The following is a 12,879-nucleotide window of genomic DNA, read 5'->3' as shown; positions in this document are numbered from 1 at the left end:
CTGGAATTCATAACAGATTGCAAATAAACCCCAGCAACAATACAGCTTCATATGCAAGGATTATCTGTGTAAAGTCATTTTTAGCCTGGAGAAATAAAGTTAAGACTATTTATACAAGGCTTATTTGGAAAAAAAAATGGTTTTCTTCCCACAGAGTCATTGGGAAGAAGCAACATTAAAGAAGAATGCTTTCTTGGACGGCTATTTGGTATTTGGAGGAGGAAAGCACCAGTGTCCAGGAAGGTCAGTGAAACAGCTGGGGTTTTTTTATTCCTAATTCTGTGGAAAATAGCTCCACTGGAGGAGACTCCTCTTTTATCTCCAAAACAATTTCTTTTTGCACCAGTGATCAGTAGCATGTCATTTCTGGGGGTCTGTCCAAGGTCAGTCTATTAAAAGACTGCACACAAAGGAAGAGAGATTAGTCTTTTGATGGATGAAAAAGCAGCGTAGAAGATCGCGAGATAGAGGAGGAGAAGTCAAAAGAGGAGGAGTCAGAAGTCAGCTCAGCTCTGCTGTTCTCCCAGTGTCTTTTCATCAGTGGAAGGTTATTTCAAATACAGGATGTGCCAGTTTGAGCTCATGGCATTGGAGTGGCTATAAAACATTCTCTGCCCTTGGAGTAAGGAATAATGCACTAATCTAAGGGCTTTTCTTCATGGGAAAGTTTTACAGTTATGGTTTACCAGATTGAGTGTCCACAGGGGAGGTTAAACTGGTCTTAGGAGTGGCTTTTTCCAGTTTAGTTTAAACCCCTCCCCAAGCGACAAACTAAACCAAAACCAGCCCTCTACTACATGTCATTTGAAATTAACACCTAAAGTAACACTGAAAAAACTCCTCTGTTTAGATCTTTAACTTTTTTATCTCTTCTGCCCTTTGTGCGGAAAAGGCAGTAGGATTTAAATGGGTAAAAGATACCAGGAAAAAAACATACAATAGAATATGATAATTATACAGAAACAGTGCTAGGATCATGATGGATAAGCTTTTTCTTTTTTCTTCTTTCAGGTGGTTTGTTCTAATGGAGACTCACATGTTAATTATTATACTCCTTTATAAATATCAATTTACTCTTTTGGACCCAATGCCAAAGCAGGTAACATCTGTCAGTATCTGCATCTGTTTTCTTTAAACGCTTAAATCTTTTACCCTCAAAGCTTATCTACATGCAAAAGTTGCACTGCTATACCAGCATAGTGAAAGCAGTGCAGCCCCCCCTAGCACAGATGCAGTTATATCAATATAGCTTATTCCATAGAGGGAGGGGAATAAATTATACTGGTATAGAGCACTTTTATGCTTGTATAACTGTATCCATACTGCAGGTCGTACTGGTATAACTATATAATTAAAAAAAAAATCACATCCTTACCAAAAATAGTGATATTACTACACAATGTGTAGACCAGGCCTCAGTTGGAATGTTTATCATTTTGTTAAAAAATGAATGATAAACAAAACACATAAAGCCAAATCCTGCAGCCAGAGTCCCCCCTGAGGGGGAGTCAGCAGGACAGGCTGGCCTATTCCCACAGTCCTTTATGCGGACAATCTAGTTGGGTCTGGACCAACCAGCCACCTTCCTGACCCACCCACATTCTCCTTCACAGTGTGCAGCTTCTCCACAGCCCCACCTTTCCACTCAGTGGCAACACCACTGTGGCCTTTTCGGTGCATGGGTACCCGGACTGCACAGGCTTTGTCTGATAGCAAGGGATCTAGCCAGCTAGTACAGGTGGACGCTTGGAGCAATGTGGCATTCAAGTGTAATTGCTGAGTGCTCAGTGCTGTCCCACACCAAACCTCTTAAGGTTCTCAGTAGTGCAGCACATGTACCACAATCTGGGGGCAAGTATAGAAGGCACTTCAGTGGCTAGGCCTCAAGAGGTGCTAGCCCTGTTGGGTCCCAGGAACATCACCACCGAGCCCTTATGTAGCACTTTTCATGAGTAGAACTCAATGCACTTTGCAAAGGATGTCAGTATCCCTATCCCCATTTAACAGATGAGGAAGCTAAGGCACAGAGGTGAAACAACTTGTCCAAGGACACCAGTGGGAGATCTGGGACTGGGAGCCAGATCTCCTGAATCCCAGTCCATTGCACTATCCACTAGACCACACTGCCTCCTACCTACTAAGCACTCAGACACACATCTAAGTGAAGGGACATTTATCTGGGCTGTCAGAAAAGGGAAGGGTTGCAAATACTCTAGGTGTGCAGTGACTTAAAGAGTTACATTTCAAGGTAAAACATTCCTAGTCTGGCCCCTGGGGGTATCCAGTCCAGGGTTAGGCCTATTATCTGGGGTGTCCTCTCCCTCCTCTGCTGCCTAGTCACCCTGCAACCGCTGTCCTGCCCAAGAGCAAGGAGATTTCCTGGGGCAGGGTCTTTCAAAGAGTTTCTCCTCTGTTGGCCAGGGGAGGAGGATGTGCCTGTGTCCAGGCTGGAAAGTCAGCAGGGAGGGGGTTGATGGGAATTCATCACACAAGTCTTTAATGAGGACTTTAGAAGGAAAATGTTCAGCTGACCCTATTTACAATAAGGAAACAAACTTGTGTAGGCCAAAGATGGATTTGGATTTAAAAATCAGTGTCAAACCTTGTCATGGGGAACTGTTAACAAGTTCCTCAAAATGCTGCACTGTCAGACTGTGGTTATAGAAACCAGAGACTAATGGCTAGATCTTCAGAGGTGTTGAGCACCCACCATTTCACACTGACTCCAGTGAAAATGGTGGGTGTTTGGCACCCCTGAAAACCAGGCCTTTTTTATTGGTCATCCTAAATAGGGATTTCAGTATCCAATTCTAAGACACCCAGGTTTGAAAATTTTGGCCTAAAGTGTTAGTCTTATGCTTCAAAGGTATCAGAGAACAGACACCAACCCTCAAAGTTAAGCTCAGTAAAGGCTCATGAACATAAATAACTTGCCAAACAAAACAGAATGTAAATGTAGTGTATCTTCTAATTGTGATTGACTAATAAAGGGCCTGATCTCATGCTGGTTTTACATGTTCTCAGTGAAGTTACGCTTGACAATATAACAGAGCAAAATCCATCCCAAGGGCACAGATTCTTACAGTGTAAGAGAGTAGATAGTGCACTGGATCAGCACTCTGCTGACCTTGGTTCTATTCCTAGTTTGCTCCTGGGTAACCTTGGGCAAGTAACTTCCCTTTCTGTGCTTGTTTCCCTATCAGCCAAATGGGGATAATGATAGACCTCCTTTGTAAATTGCTGCTGAAAAGTGCTATGTAAGAGCTAAGTATTATTATTAATTACACTAAGGCACCTTTACACCACTCCATGAAGTACTGTCAAATGTAATTTATTCCCACTTTATGGGCCTTTTACACTGCTCTGACCTTAATTTGTGTAAACTTAATCTGTATGTATATTTACAGGTTTCTATTGTTTGTGATTTTCTACAGAATCTTCTCCAATTATCAAGGGTGTGTCAGCCCGATGGACCATGCAGGGTGCAGTATAAACTCAGAGAATGAAAGTTTATTTTATTAACTTGGTTTCCTGTACCAGCCACCTCCAGAGTAATGGACCATTTGGCTTTTCTGATTTGGCATTTCCTCTGTTCCTTAATGAATTCACAGTTTTAACATTTTTAAATAGGAAAAGGTTCGTATGCTGAGAATGCTCAGAGTCCTATCTTCAGATGGTGTAAATCTACGTATCTCCATTGATTTCAGTTGCCTTCAGTGAAAGCTATGTCAGTTTACACCAGCTGAGGACCTGGACGTTAGTATCTAACCTAAGAACAAATTATTGTGAATGAAATGTTTTTGTGAGCAGATTAATAGATTCCAAGGTCAGAAGGAACTACTCTGCTCATCTAGTCTGACTTCCTGTCTAAATGCAGGCCACAGAATTTCCCGGAAATACTTCCTGTTTGAACTACAGCATCTCTTTTAGAAAAAGATTCCATCTTGATTTAAAAGTTGTCAGTGATAAAGATTCCACCATGACCCTTGGTAAATTGTTCTAGTGATTCATTACCATCATTGTTAAAGATGTACTCCTTATTTCCAGTCTAAATTTGCCTAACTTCAACTTCCAACCATTAGATCTTGTTTTACCTTTGTCTGCTAGGTCGAAGAGCCCATTGTCAAATGTCTGTTCCCCATGTAGGTACTTATAGACTGATCAAATCACCCTTTAACCTTCTCTTTCTTTGAACCCTCTCCATTTTATCAACATTCTTCTTGTTGAGTTATGGACACCAGAAATGAACACAGCAGCCCAGCAGTGGTCACACCAGTACCCGACACAGGTGTAAAATAACCTCTCTACTATTCAAGATTCCCCTATTTATCTACCCCAGGATCGCATTAGCCCTTTTGACCACAGTGTCACACTGGGAGCTCATGTTCAGGTGATCATCCACCATGACCCCCAAATCTTTTTCAGAATGACTGCTCCCCGGAATAGAGTCCCCCATCCTGTAAGCATGACCTACACTCTTAGTTCATAAAAATATTACAGAAAATTCCCACTTTTGACACATATGCATCTATGAACAATCTTTAGGACTCTATCACTTTGGCCTTGCTACGCATTGCAGGGAAGAAACTGGTTTTCTCCTGTGACATAGGAGATCGGCTAGATATTTGAGACATATAGCTACTAGGACTTCCGCACTGAAATCAAAACATTGAATGGAAGATCCTACAGAGGTGACGAAATCCCGATGACAGAAGATTAACACCTCGCTGCGAGGCAGCTAAACTTGTGAACATGGCATGGCTGTGTCCAGAGAACGAACACAAGGGGTGTTCTTGTAACTTAACAGTAATATGTCACCAGGACCAGATGGCATTCACCCAAGAGTTCTGAAAGAACTCAAATGTGAAATTGCAGACCTATTAACTATGATTTGTAACCTGTCCTTTAAATCAGCTACTGTACCCAATGACTGGGAGATAGCTAATGTAACGCCAATATTTAAGAAGGGCTCTAGAGGTGATTCTGGCAATTACAGACCAGTAAGTCTAACGTCAGTACCAGGCAAATTAGTTAAAACAATAGTAAAGAATAAAATTGTCAGACACATAGAAGAACATAAATTGTTGCGCAAAAGTCAACATGGTTTCTGTAAAGGGAGATCATGTCTTACTAATCTGTTAGAGTTCTTTGAGGGGGGTCAACAAACATGTGGACAAGGGGGATCTAGTGGATATAGTGTACTTAGATTTCCAGAAAGCCTTTGACAAGGTCCCTCACCAAAGGTTCTTATGTAAATTAAGTTGTCATGGGATAAGAGGGAAGATCCTTTCATGGATTGAGAACTGGTTAAAGACAGGGAACAAAGGGTAGGAATAAATGGTAAATTTTCAGAATGGAGAGGGGTAACTAGTAGTGTTCCCGAAGGGTCAGTCCTAGGACCAATCCTATTCAACCTATTCATAAATGATCTGGAGAAAGGGATAAACAGTGAGGTGGCAAAGTTTGCAGATGATACTAAACTGCTCAAGATAGTTAAGACCAAAGCAGACTGTGAAGAACTTCAAAAAGATTTCACAAAACTAAGTGATTGGGCAACAAAATGGCAAATGAAATTTAATGTGGATAAATGTAAAGTAATGCACATTGGAAAAAATAACCCCAACTATGCATACAATATGATTGGGGCTAATTTAGCTACAACCAATCAGGAGAAAGATCTTGGAGTCATCGTGGATAGCTCTCTGAAGACATCCACACAGTGTGCAGCAGCAGTCAAAAAAGCAAACGGGACGTTAGGAATCATTAAAAAAAAGGATAGAGAATAAGACGGAGAATATCTTATTGCTCTTATATAAATCCATTGAATACTGCGTACCGATGTGGTCCCCTCATCTCAAAAAAAGATATACCGGCATTAGAAAAGGTTCAGAAAAGGGCAACTAAAATGATTAGGGGTTTGGAATGGGTCCCATATGAGGAGAAATTAAAGACGCTAGGACTTTTCAGCTTGGAAAAGAGGAGACTAAGGGGGGATATGATAGAGGTCTGTAAAATCATGAGTGGTATGGAGAAAGTGAATAAGGAAAAGTTATTTACTTGTTCCCATAATATAAGAAGTAGGGGCCACCAAATGAAATTAATGGGTAGCAAGTTTAAAACAAATAAAAGGAAGTTCTTCTTCACTCAGTGCACAGTCCACCCGTGGAACTCCTTGCCTGAGGAGGTTGTGAAGGCTAGGACTATGACACTATAAAAGAGAACTGGATAAATTCATGGAGGTTAAGTCCATTAATAGCTATTAGCCAGAATGGGTAAGGAATGGAATCCCTAGCCTCTGTTTGTCAGAGGGTGGAGATGGATGGCAGGAGAGAGATCACTTGATCATTACCTGTTAGGTTCACTCCCTCTGGGGCAGCTGGCATTGGCCACTGTCGGTAGACAGGATACTGGGCTGGATGGACTTTGGTCTGACCCAGTATGGCCATTCTTATATTCTTATGGGTGTCTGATGTCTGTGTTAAGACAATCAGGGCACATCCAGCAGGGCCCTGTGTGTAACTGGTAGACAAAGGAGAGTGGGCGAGGATGGCTCACAGAGCAGAGTATTATGACTCCCTGGCTTCTACCAACAGGAGCCATATCACAAGCCTGCCTCTAATGCTAGGTCCCTTTGGGAATGTGCAGATCCTGTCTCTGTAATGCACATAGATAGAGACTGGTTTCAGAGTAACAGCCGTGTTAGTCTGTATTTGCAAAAAGAAAAGGAGTACTTGTGGCACCTTAGAGACTAACCAATTTATTAATAAATAAATTATAAATAAATTGGTTAGTCTCTAAGGTGCCACAAGTTACTCCTTTTCTTTTTATAGATAGAGACTGTATGCAGCAGAGAATAGTGCAAAAATGGTTTGTGATACAGTACTCACCGCTTGTCTGGTACCTCCTCCGGGTCACTCGGGGATTAGCTCTTGAGGCTGACACCCCTTCCCATGGTCACACGCCATCAGACCTTCTCTCTCTCAGGTCTGCAGCTCCTCTCTCATCCCAGGAACTGCGGGATCCTCTAAATGATTTAGCTCTCTGGCTAGGTCACTCAGCATGTTTCCCCCCTTCCAAGGTACAGTCCTTCAGATTCTCTGTCTCTCCCACTGTGACCCATTCACTGCCCCACTAGTGCCATTTCCCCAGTGACAGGTAGGGGAACCCAAGCCCACTCTCTACTCCAGGTTCCAGTCCAGGGACCCTCAACCCAGGAGTTCTAGGCTTTCTTGCCCAGCCCTCACTACTCCTTCCCTGGACTGCTTCCTACCACGCCTGGCTCTGGGCATACCAACTCCAAATCCTTCTCCCAGGGACAGCCTACATATCTCAGCAGCCACCCAGAATCCCTCCCTCTTCTCAGGGCAGGGAGTGACTGCCCTTTCCCAGCAGCAGCCCATCTGTGGCAGCTTCCTGTCTTGATAGGCCCCACCTGTTCCTGCACAGCTGAACCTGCTTGCAATCAATACCCTGCTCTCTGACTCTCCTTCCAGGTGCAGCCTGTAAAGTTAATAGGCCTATCTGGCCATCTTAACCCCTTCCAGTCCTGTGTGGGGTGGACACTGCATCACAGATACTTATTAACCAGATAGGATCATGATAAGTGCAATAGAAAAGCCCCTCAGGAAATTAATAATTTGGTGTTTGTAACACCGACAGACCCCCGTCGTTGGTGGGCAGGGTTGAACCTAGGACATCTGGAGCTAAATGCATGAGCCTCTACTGCATGAGCTAAAAGCCACATGGCCCTTAGCTAAGGCTGTAGCAGACTCATTAATCTCTAAGTGGTCTCGGTGCCACTAGAGGGGACCGAGCACCACACCCAGGAGGTGTGTGGGTTAAATGTTCACAGCAGGTTCAAATACCTTTCTATGAAACCATCCTTAAGTGAGTACCATCCATCCTGTGCACTGAATGAGGCAGGGGTCCAATGGAAAGAAGTGTATGTGAACATGGAATTAAGAGTTGTATTATTATGCATATGCACAAGGGGGCTGAAATAAGCTTGCACAGAAAACTTTAGTTCTGGCACTTCCTAACTTTTGAGTGTTTGGGGAGAGGAGAAAGCATAAGCAGAAAAAATAGCCCGTGAGAACACCACAGCCCCCATGTCTTTACTATCATTTCATCAAGCAGAATTCAGTAAAATATTTAGAAAGGGTAATACTGAGGCCTTGTCTACACTACAGGGGAAATTTGATCTAAGCTACGGAATTTGAGTTACATGAAATCAACTTAGCTTAGATCTACTTACCATGGGGTCCACACTACACAATCTCGATGGGAGATAGTCTCCTGTCGACTCTCCCTACTCTTCTCGATCCAGTGGAGTACAGGAGTCTATGGGAGAGCGATCTGCGGCCAATTTAGCGGGTCTTCTACCACCAATGCATCGATCGCCGCTCGATGATGCCCCAGTAAGTGTAGACAAGCCCTGAGAGACACAGCTTCACTATTCCTAAGCACAGCATGACAAAATACATGTTGTAACTTATGAGTGCGAGGCTATTATCAGGTTACAAATATGGAGTAAATTCCCTGAAGTCATTGGACTTATTCTAAATTTATGTTGTCTTAGCGTAGTTGAGAGCTCTCTCTACAATTTTAGATTCGGCAGTGAATGAGGTAGGTCAAATAGTAACCACTGGATACTGTGACACCTTCCCCTGGGGAAGGGATTGCAACGTTCCCCTGGTGTTATCTGCACTGGTGATCTGCTAGGTCACTCCAATCCTTGACTCTGGGAGCCAGCCTTACCCTGCTCTGCTGTGAGAACTCTGACTCCTGGGCTGTTCACACACAGCCTCTGGCATGCAAGATGCTTGGATCGTGCAACCGAATGTCACTAGCCAATATCTCCGGTCCCAGACACAAACTTAGGAACCTCCGTCTTGTGGTGTCCAATTATGCCTGCTGGATGCTGCAAGGTTATATGAGTTTGTCAATTTAACAAAGAAATTGTTATGCTTGTTATCCCAAGGGGAGTTGACAAGCTTCAAACCAAACGCACTGCTTCAGGTAAAATAAACAAACACATTTATTAACTACAAAAGATAGATTTTAAGTGATTATAAGTCAAAGCACAACAAGTTGGATTTGGTCAAATGAAATAAAAGCAAAACGCATTCTAAGCTGATCCTAACACTTTCAGTGCCTTTACAAACTTAGATGCTTCTCCCCACAGGCTGGCTGTTTGCCCTTCAGCCAGGCTCTCCCCTTTGATCAGCACTTCAGTCGCTTGGTGATGATGTCTGTAGATGGAGGTGGAAGAGAGAGAGGAAGAGCATGGCAAATGTCTCTCCTTTTTATCATGTTCTTTCTTCCCCCTTGGCTTTACCTCATCATAGTCCCTGACTGACCAAGGGAAGGGGAGTGACTCACTCGAGAGTCCAACAGATCCTTTGTTGCTGTCTAGGCCAGTATCATTTGTTCTTGTGAGGCTGGGCTAGGTTTGTCCCATACATGCCCTGATGAGGTGTGAACTGCCCCTCTGTTCCTGGAGAGTTTTTGCCTGAGCTTGAATTAAGCCACGAGGACACGTTTTCAGCCTCATAACTCTATACATGAAATTACAACCTATAACATTACTATAACAACAATGCTCAGTGAATCATGAGCCTTCCGAAGACACCTGAGATGACAAACTTCACATTGGATACCACACAATCATATTATAAGGATGAACATGGGGGTGCAGAGTGTTCCCCTGAGATACAGAGTGTCATAGGGATGTAACCCTGACCCGGGTCAGGTGACAGGAATCAGGAAATAAAGTACAATACCACTGTCACTTGGCAGGTGCAGTATCCATTGACTCCAGTGACCATTTGTACATCAAGGGTCTGCTTAGTGGGCAGCAGGTGCAGGGAATGAGGCAGGGGTCCAACTCATTCATCAAAAACAATCAAAATAAATGAAAATTGGGCTTCAAACAGTAATTTTATTGCAACCTTAGCTATGGCGCAAGTTTAATATAATTAAACTATATGTTAAAGGAACATTATTAGGATGCAAAGTCAAGCACTTGTAATATAGGAAATGCTGGAATTAAGGTTGCCTGTGCAGCAAAATATTTACATTTTTTCAGAGGGTTTTTTTAAGTTTTTTTTCCCCCACTTAAAACATTTCAATCAACTTTGACATGAATTTGCAAATCATTTCAGTGTCACCAAATCTGCATTTTTCAGTGTAAAAAGGTTTAGTTGAAAAATTTCACCCAGCTGTACAGACAGCTTAAATGCTAGAGCTCCAGGTATCCCATTCACGGCACAAGATCCAACTTACACACTGAATGAGGCAGGAATGCTGTGGAACTAATAGGAACTTTTATTCCTGTAAAAAAAATCCTGTAACTAAAAATGGTCTTGGCATGCCTTTGCCCAATGGAGCAGCAGAGATAAAGCTGAACAGGCTGCCTTAACCTCACTTCTGAGCACTTCGCTTTGCAGTCAGTCTTAACATTCTTTTAACATCATTTAGTTTAAATAGAAAAATAATAAACCAACAACTCCCTCTCAACCTCTGTGCCACTAGTTCATGGGCGTTCGTGGTCTCAGGGTCTGGTTCCCTGAGGTTATTTTCCTAAAGCTCCAATAGGTGCAACAGCAACTACAAATCTTACTGAAAGCTGCTCTCAGGGCTAACTCTATGCAGTAGCATCACTGAAGTACTGCGGATGAGGCTTCTGGGAAATGTAGTTCCTCAGCCACTTGTTATACACATACACACCCAGTTTGTTATATATATATTTGTGACTGAGTCGCTCACAGCTGTTGAAATAAGTTTCTAACCCTCTGCTTTGAAGACAGATAACAAACATTTGGAGCCTGAGCCGATTTAAACTGTTGTGAATCTCCTCTGACCCCTGATTAGAAAGCAACCCTCCCTCCCCTCCTTTCCAGAGTGGGCAGAACAACCCGGCTGTGTTTCTTGCCTTGGAATCTTGTCTCCATGGCAGTGATCAGCCAGTGGCATTGACAGGAAAAATAAGCCTTATCATCTGTCCTGGACTGAGCCTGGGCAATCTTTCAAGCTGGGAACGGCAGCAGCCAGTTCAAAGCAGCGGGAGGAGCAGCTCCCCAGTCAGTGTGCAGGAAAATGGACATAACGATGGCTGTTCTGTTGGTATTGGTTCTGGGACTTCTTATGGTCAAGTTTGCTTTGTTTCAGCCAAGAAACCCAAATTCCCCACCTTGCATTAGTGGCTGGATCCCTTGGTTGGGAGCTGCATTTCAGTTTGGGAAAGCTCCCCTGGAGTTTATAGAACAAGCCAGAGTCAAGGTAAGAATTATAATAGGGTGCATGCATCTGTGTGTTGGGGGAGGGGGTGCCTGGGGCAGTATAGGGAGACAGATGAGGAACCTTTCTGCATTAAAGGAATCCCTTACAACATTAAGAAGATTTCTATCATTTTTATTGTAACACAGAAGCCTCGGGCTGAAATAGGTGATATATGTGTCAATTGATTGGCAGGTTACCCTAGATACCTTGGACTTGATATTGCAATCACTGTTTTCACACAATAGTACCTGAGCACCTGATCGGGACACACAATGCATGCAGCTTTTCTTTCTCAGCTGGGTACTGACCTGGGTTCCACATGAGGGGAAACGCGTTGCGAAGTGCATTGGGACTGTAAAAGTTTGTACGAGCTGATTGTATGAGGTATCACCTAATACACAGTCAGTAGTGCCAGCTGCATGTGTTCACAAACCATGGGCTGCCCCCTTGATCATGAAATTAAAAAAAAAGGGGGAGATTTTTTATTTGCCTCCTTTTTGAGTCTTCAGGATCATGTTTTCAAGCTGTTCTCTGCAACGAGTTCTAGAAACTTGGTGGGGTTTGTGTTCCCCCTCCCCAGCCCAGCCCATGGAACCTGGGATTAAAACATAATCTCATGACTCCAGGAGCTGGAGCTTTAAGAAAGACACCAAATATCGCAAGACTTGCAATAAAATAAAACTGGCAACAGTGTTAGTTCAGGATGAATCACACAACAAGTTCATACAACCTAGCTGAGCTGCAGAAAAATTCCCTGGCTTTTGAGTGCATAATATATCAACCTTAGTGTTACATAATTGTAAATCTCTCCCTCAGATCTCTTATTATTACATCTAATGTAAATCAAAGGGCAATGTTAGAGCAGGTGCCTGCTGCCATCCAGAATAATTCATTTTGCAAAAGAGTTATTTCCAAAACATTCACTTTGAGGACTGAAATTTTCCCACAGTTTATTTCTTGCTGCATGTGATTTCTTTTGCAGGAAGTTGGAGCAATATCCGTTTAGATACTTAAGGTTGAAGCTAGAGACTGGGCGTGGATTAGATCTCATTGAGGATTAGTGATTTTGGTTGAAAAACAAGTTGTTTGAAATGAACAAAGGCAATTCAGACCAAGAAGTTGCATTAGAAAATGTCTTTAACATTGAGCAGGAGTTGTGCTATTAGACTCACGGGCTTGATACTTATTTACACCAAGGCCATTTTACACCACCCTGGCATTGTAAAAGGGCTTTAACATGGGAATAAATGACATTTATACTTGGTTTAAGGCTCCTTTACACTGTCAGCATGGGATAAAGCATCCTTCAGGTAAAGGAGAATCAGGCTCATTGGGACTACATTAAAGTTAAGCACATGCATAAGGCTTTGCAGGATCAGGGCCATAGACACAATTAATTGTGCATTCCTGCCCAGCTAGCTAAAGGGATACTGGTAAAAAAAAATTCTGGAATAAAAGTCATGAAAATTTAGTTCAAGTTTTTCCCTTTTATTGAAATTCAAAGCTATGATGCAAACTTTATTTAGATTTAAAAAATGAAGAAGATGCCTTCACATAGCTCAAACTGCCTTCGAAATAGTATCGCATAACCCCAGCAGC

At 42.8% G+C, this 12,879-nt stretch overlaps 2 protein-coding genes across 3 annotated transcripts in view; both read left to right on the top strand.

Annotated features, from left to right (window-relative positions):
* LOC141983762 (24-hydroxycholesterol 7-alpha-hydroxylase-like) overlaps nt 1-3,506 on the top strand; it is a 57,493-nt gene extending 53,987 nt beyond the window's left edge. Inside the window, exons 12-14 of the mRNA XM_074946779.1 lie at nt 155-243; nt 1,012-1,099; nt 3,435-3,506. Of these exons, the coding sequence (XP_074802880.1) occupies nt 155-243; nt 1,012-1,099; nt 3,435-3,506 (249 nt within the window). The remainder of the gene's footprint in view (nt 1-154; nt 244-1,011; nt 1,100-3,434) is intronic.
* Nucleotides 3,507-10,976: 7,470 nt separating this feature from the next.
* LOC141984428 (24-hydroxycholesterol 7-alpha-hydroxylase-like) overlaps nt 10,977-12,879 on the top strand; it is a 57,711-nt gene continuing 55,808 nt past the window's right edge. For both annotated transcript variants that reach the window (XM_074947481.1, XM_074947479.1), the window contains exon 1: nt 10,977-11,280. In XM_074947481.1, the coding sequence (XP_074803582.1) occupies nt 11,098-11,280 (183 nt within the window). In that variant the 5' untranslated portion in view covers nt 10,977-11,097. The remainder of the gene's footprint in view (nt 11,281-12,879) is intronic.

Source organism: Natator depressus, chromosome 3, assembly GCF_965152275.1.
Source record: "Natator depressus isolate rNatDep1 chromosome 3, rNatDep2.hap1, whole genome shotgun sequence".
Taxonomy (NCBI): Eukaryota; Metazoa; Chordata; order Testudines; family Cheloniidae; genus Natator; species Natator depressus.
Note: the sequence above shows the minus strand (reverse complement) of the source record. Positions and strands in the feature narration are given on the sequence as shown.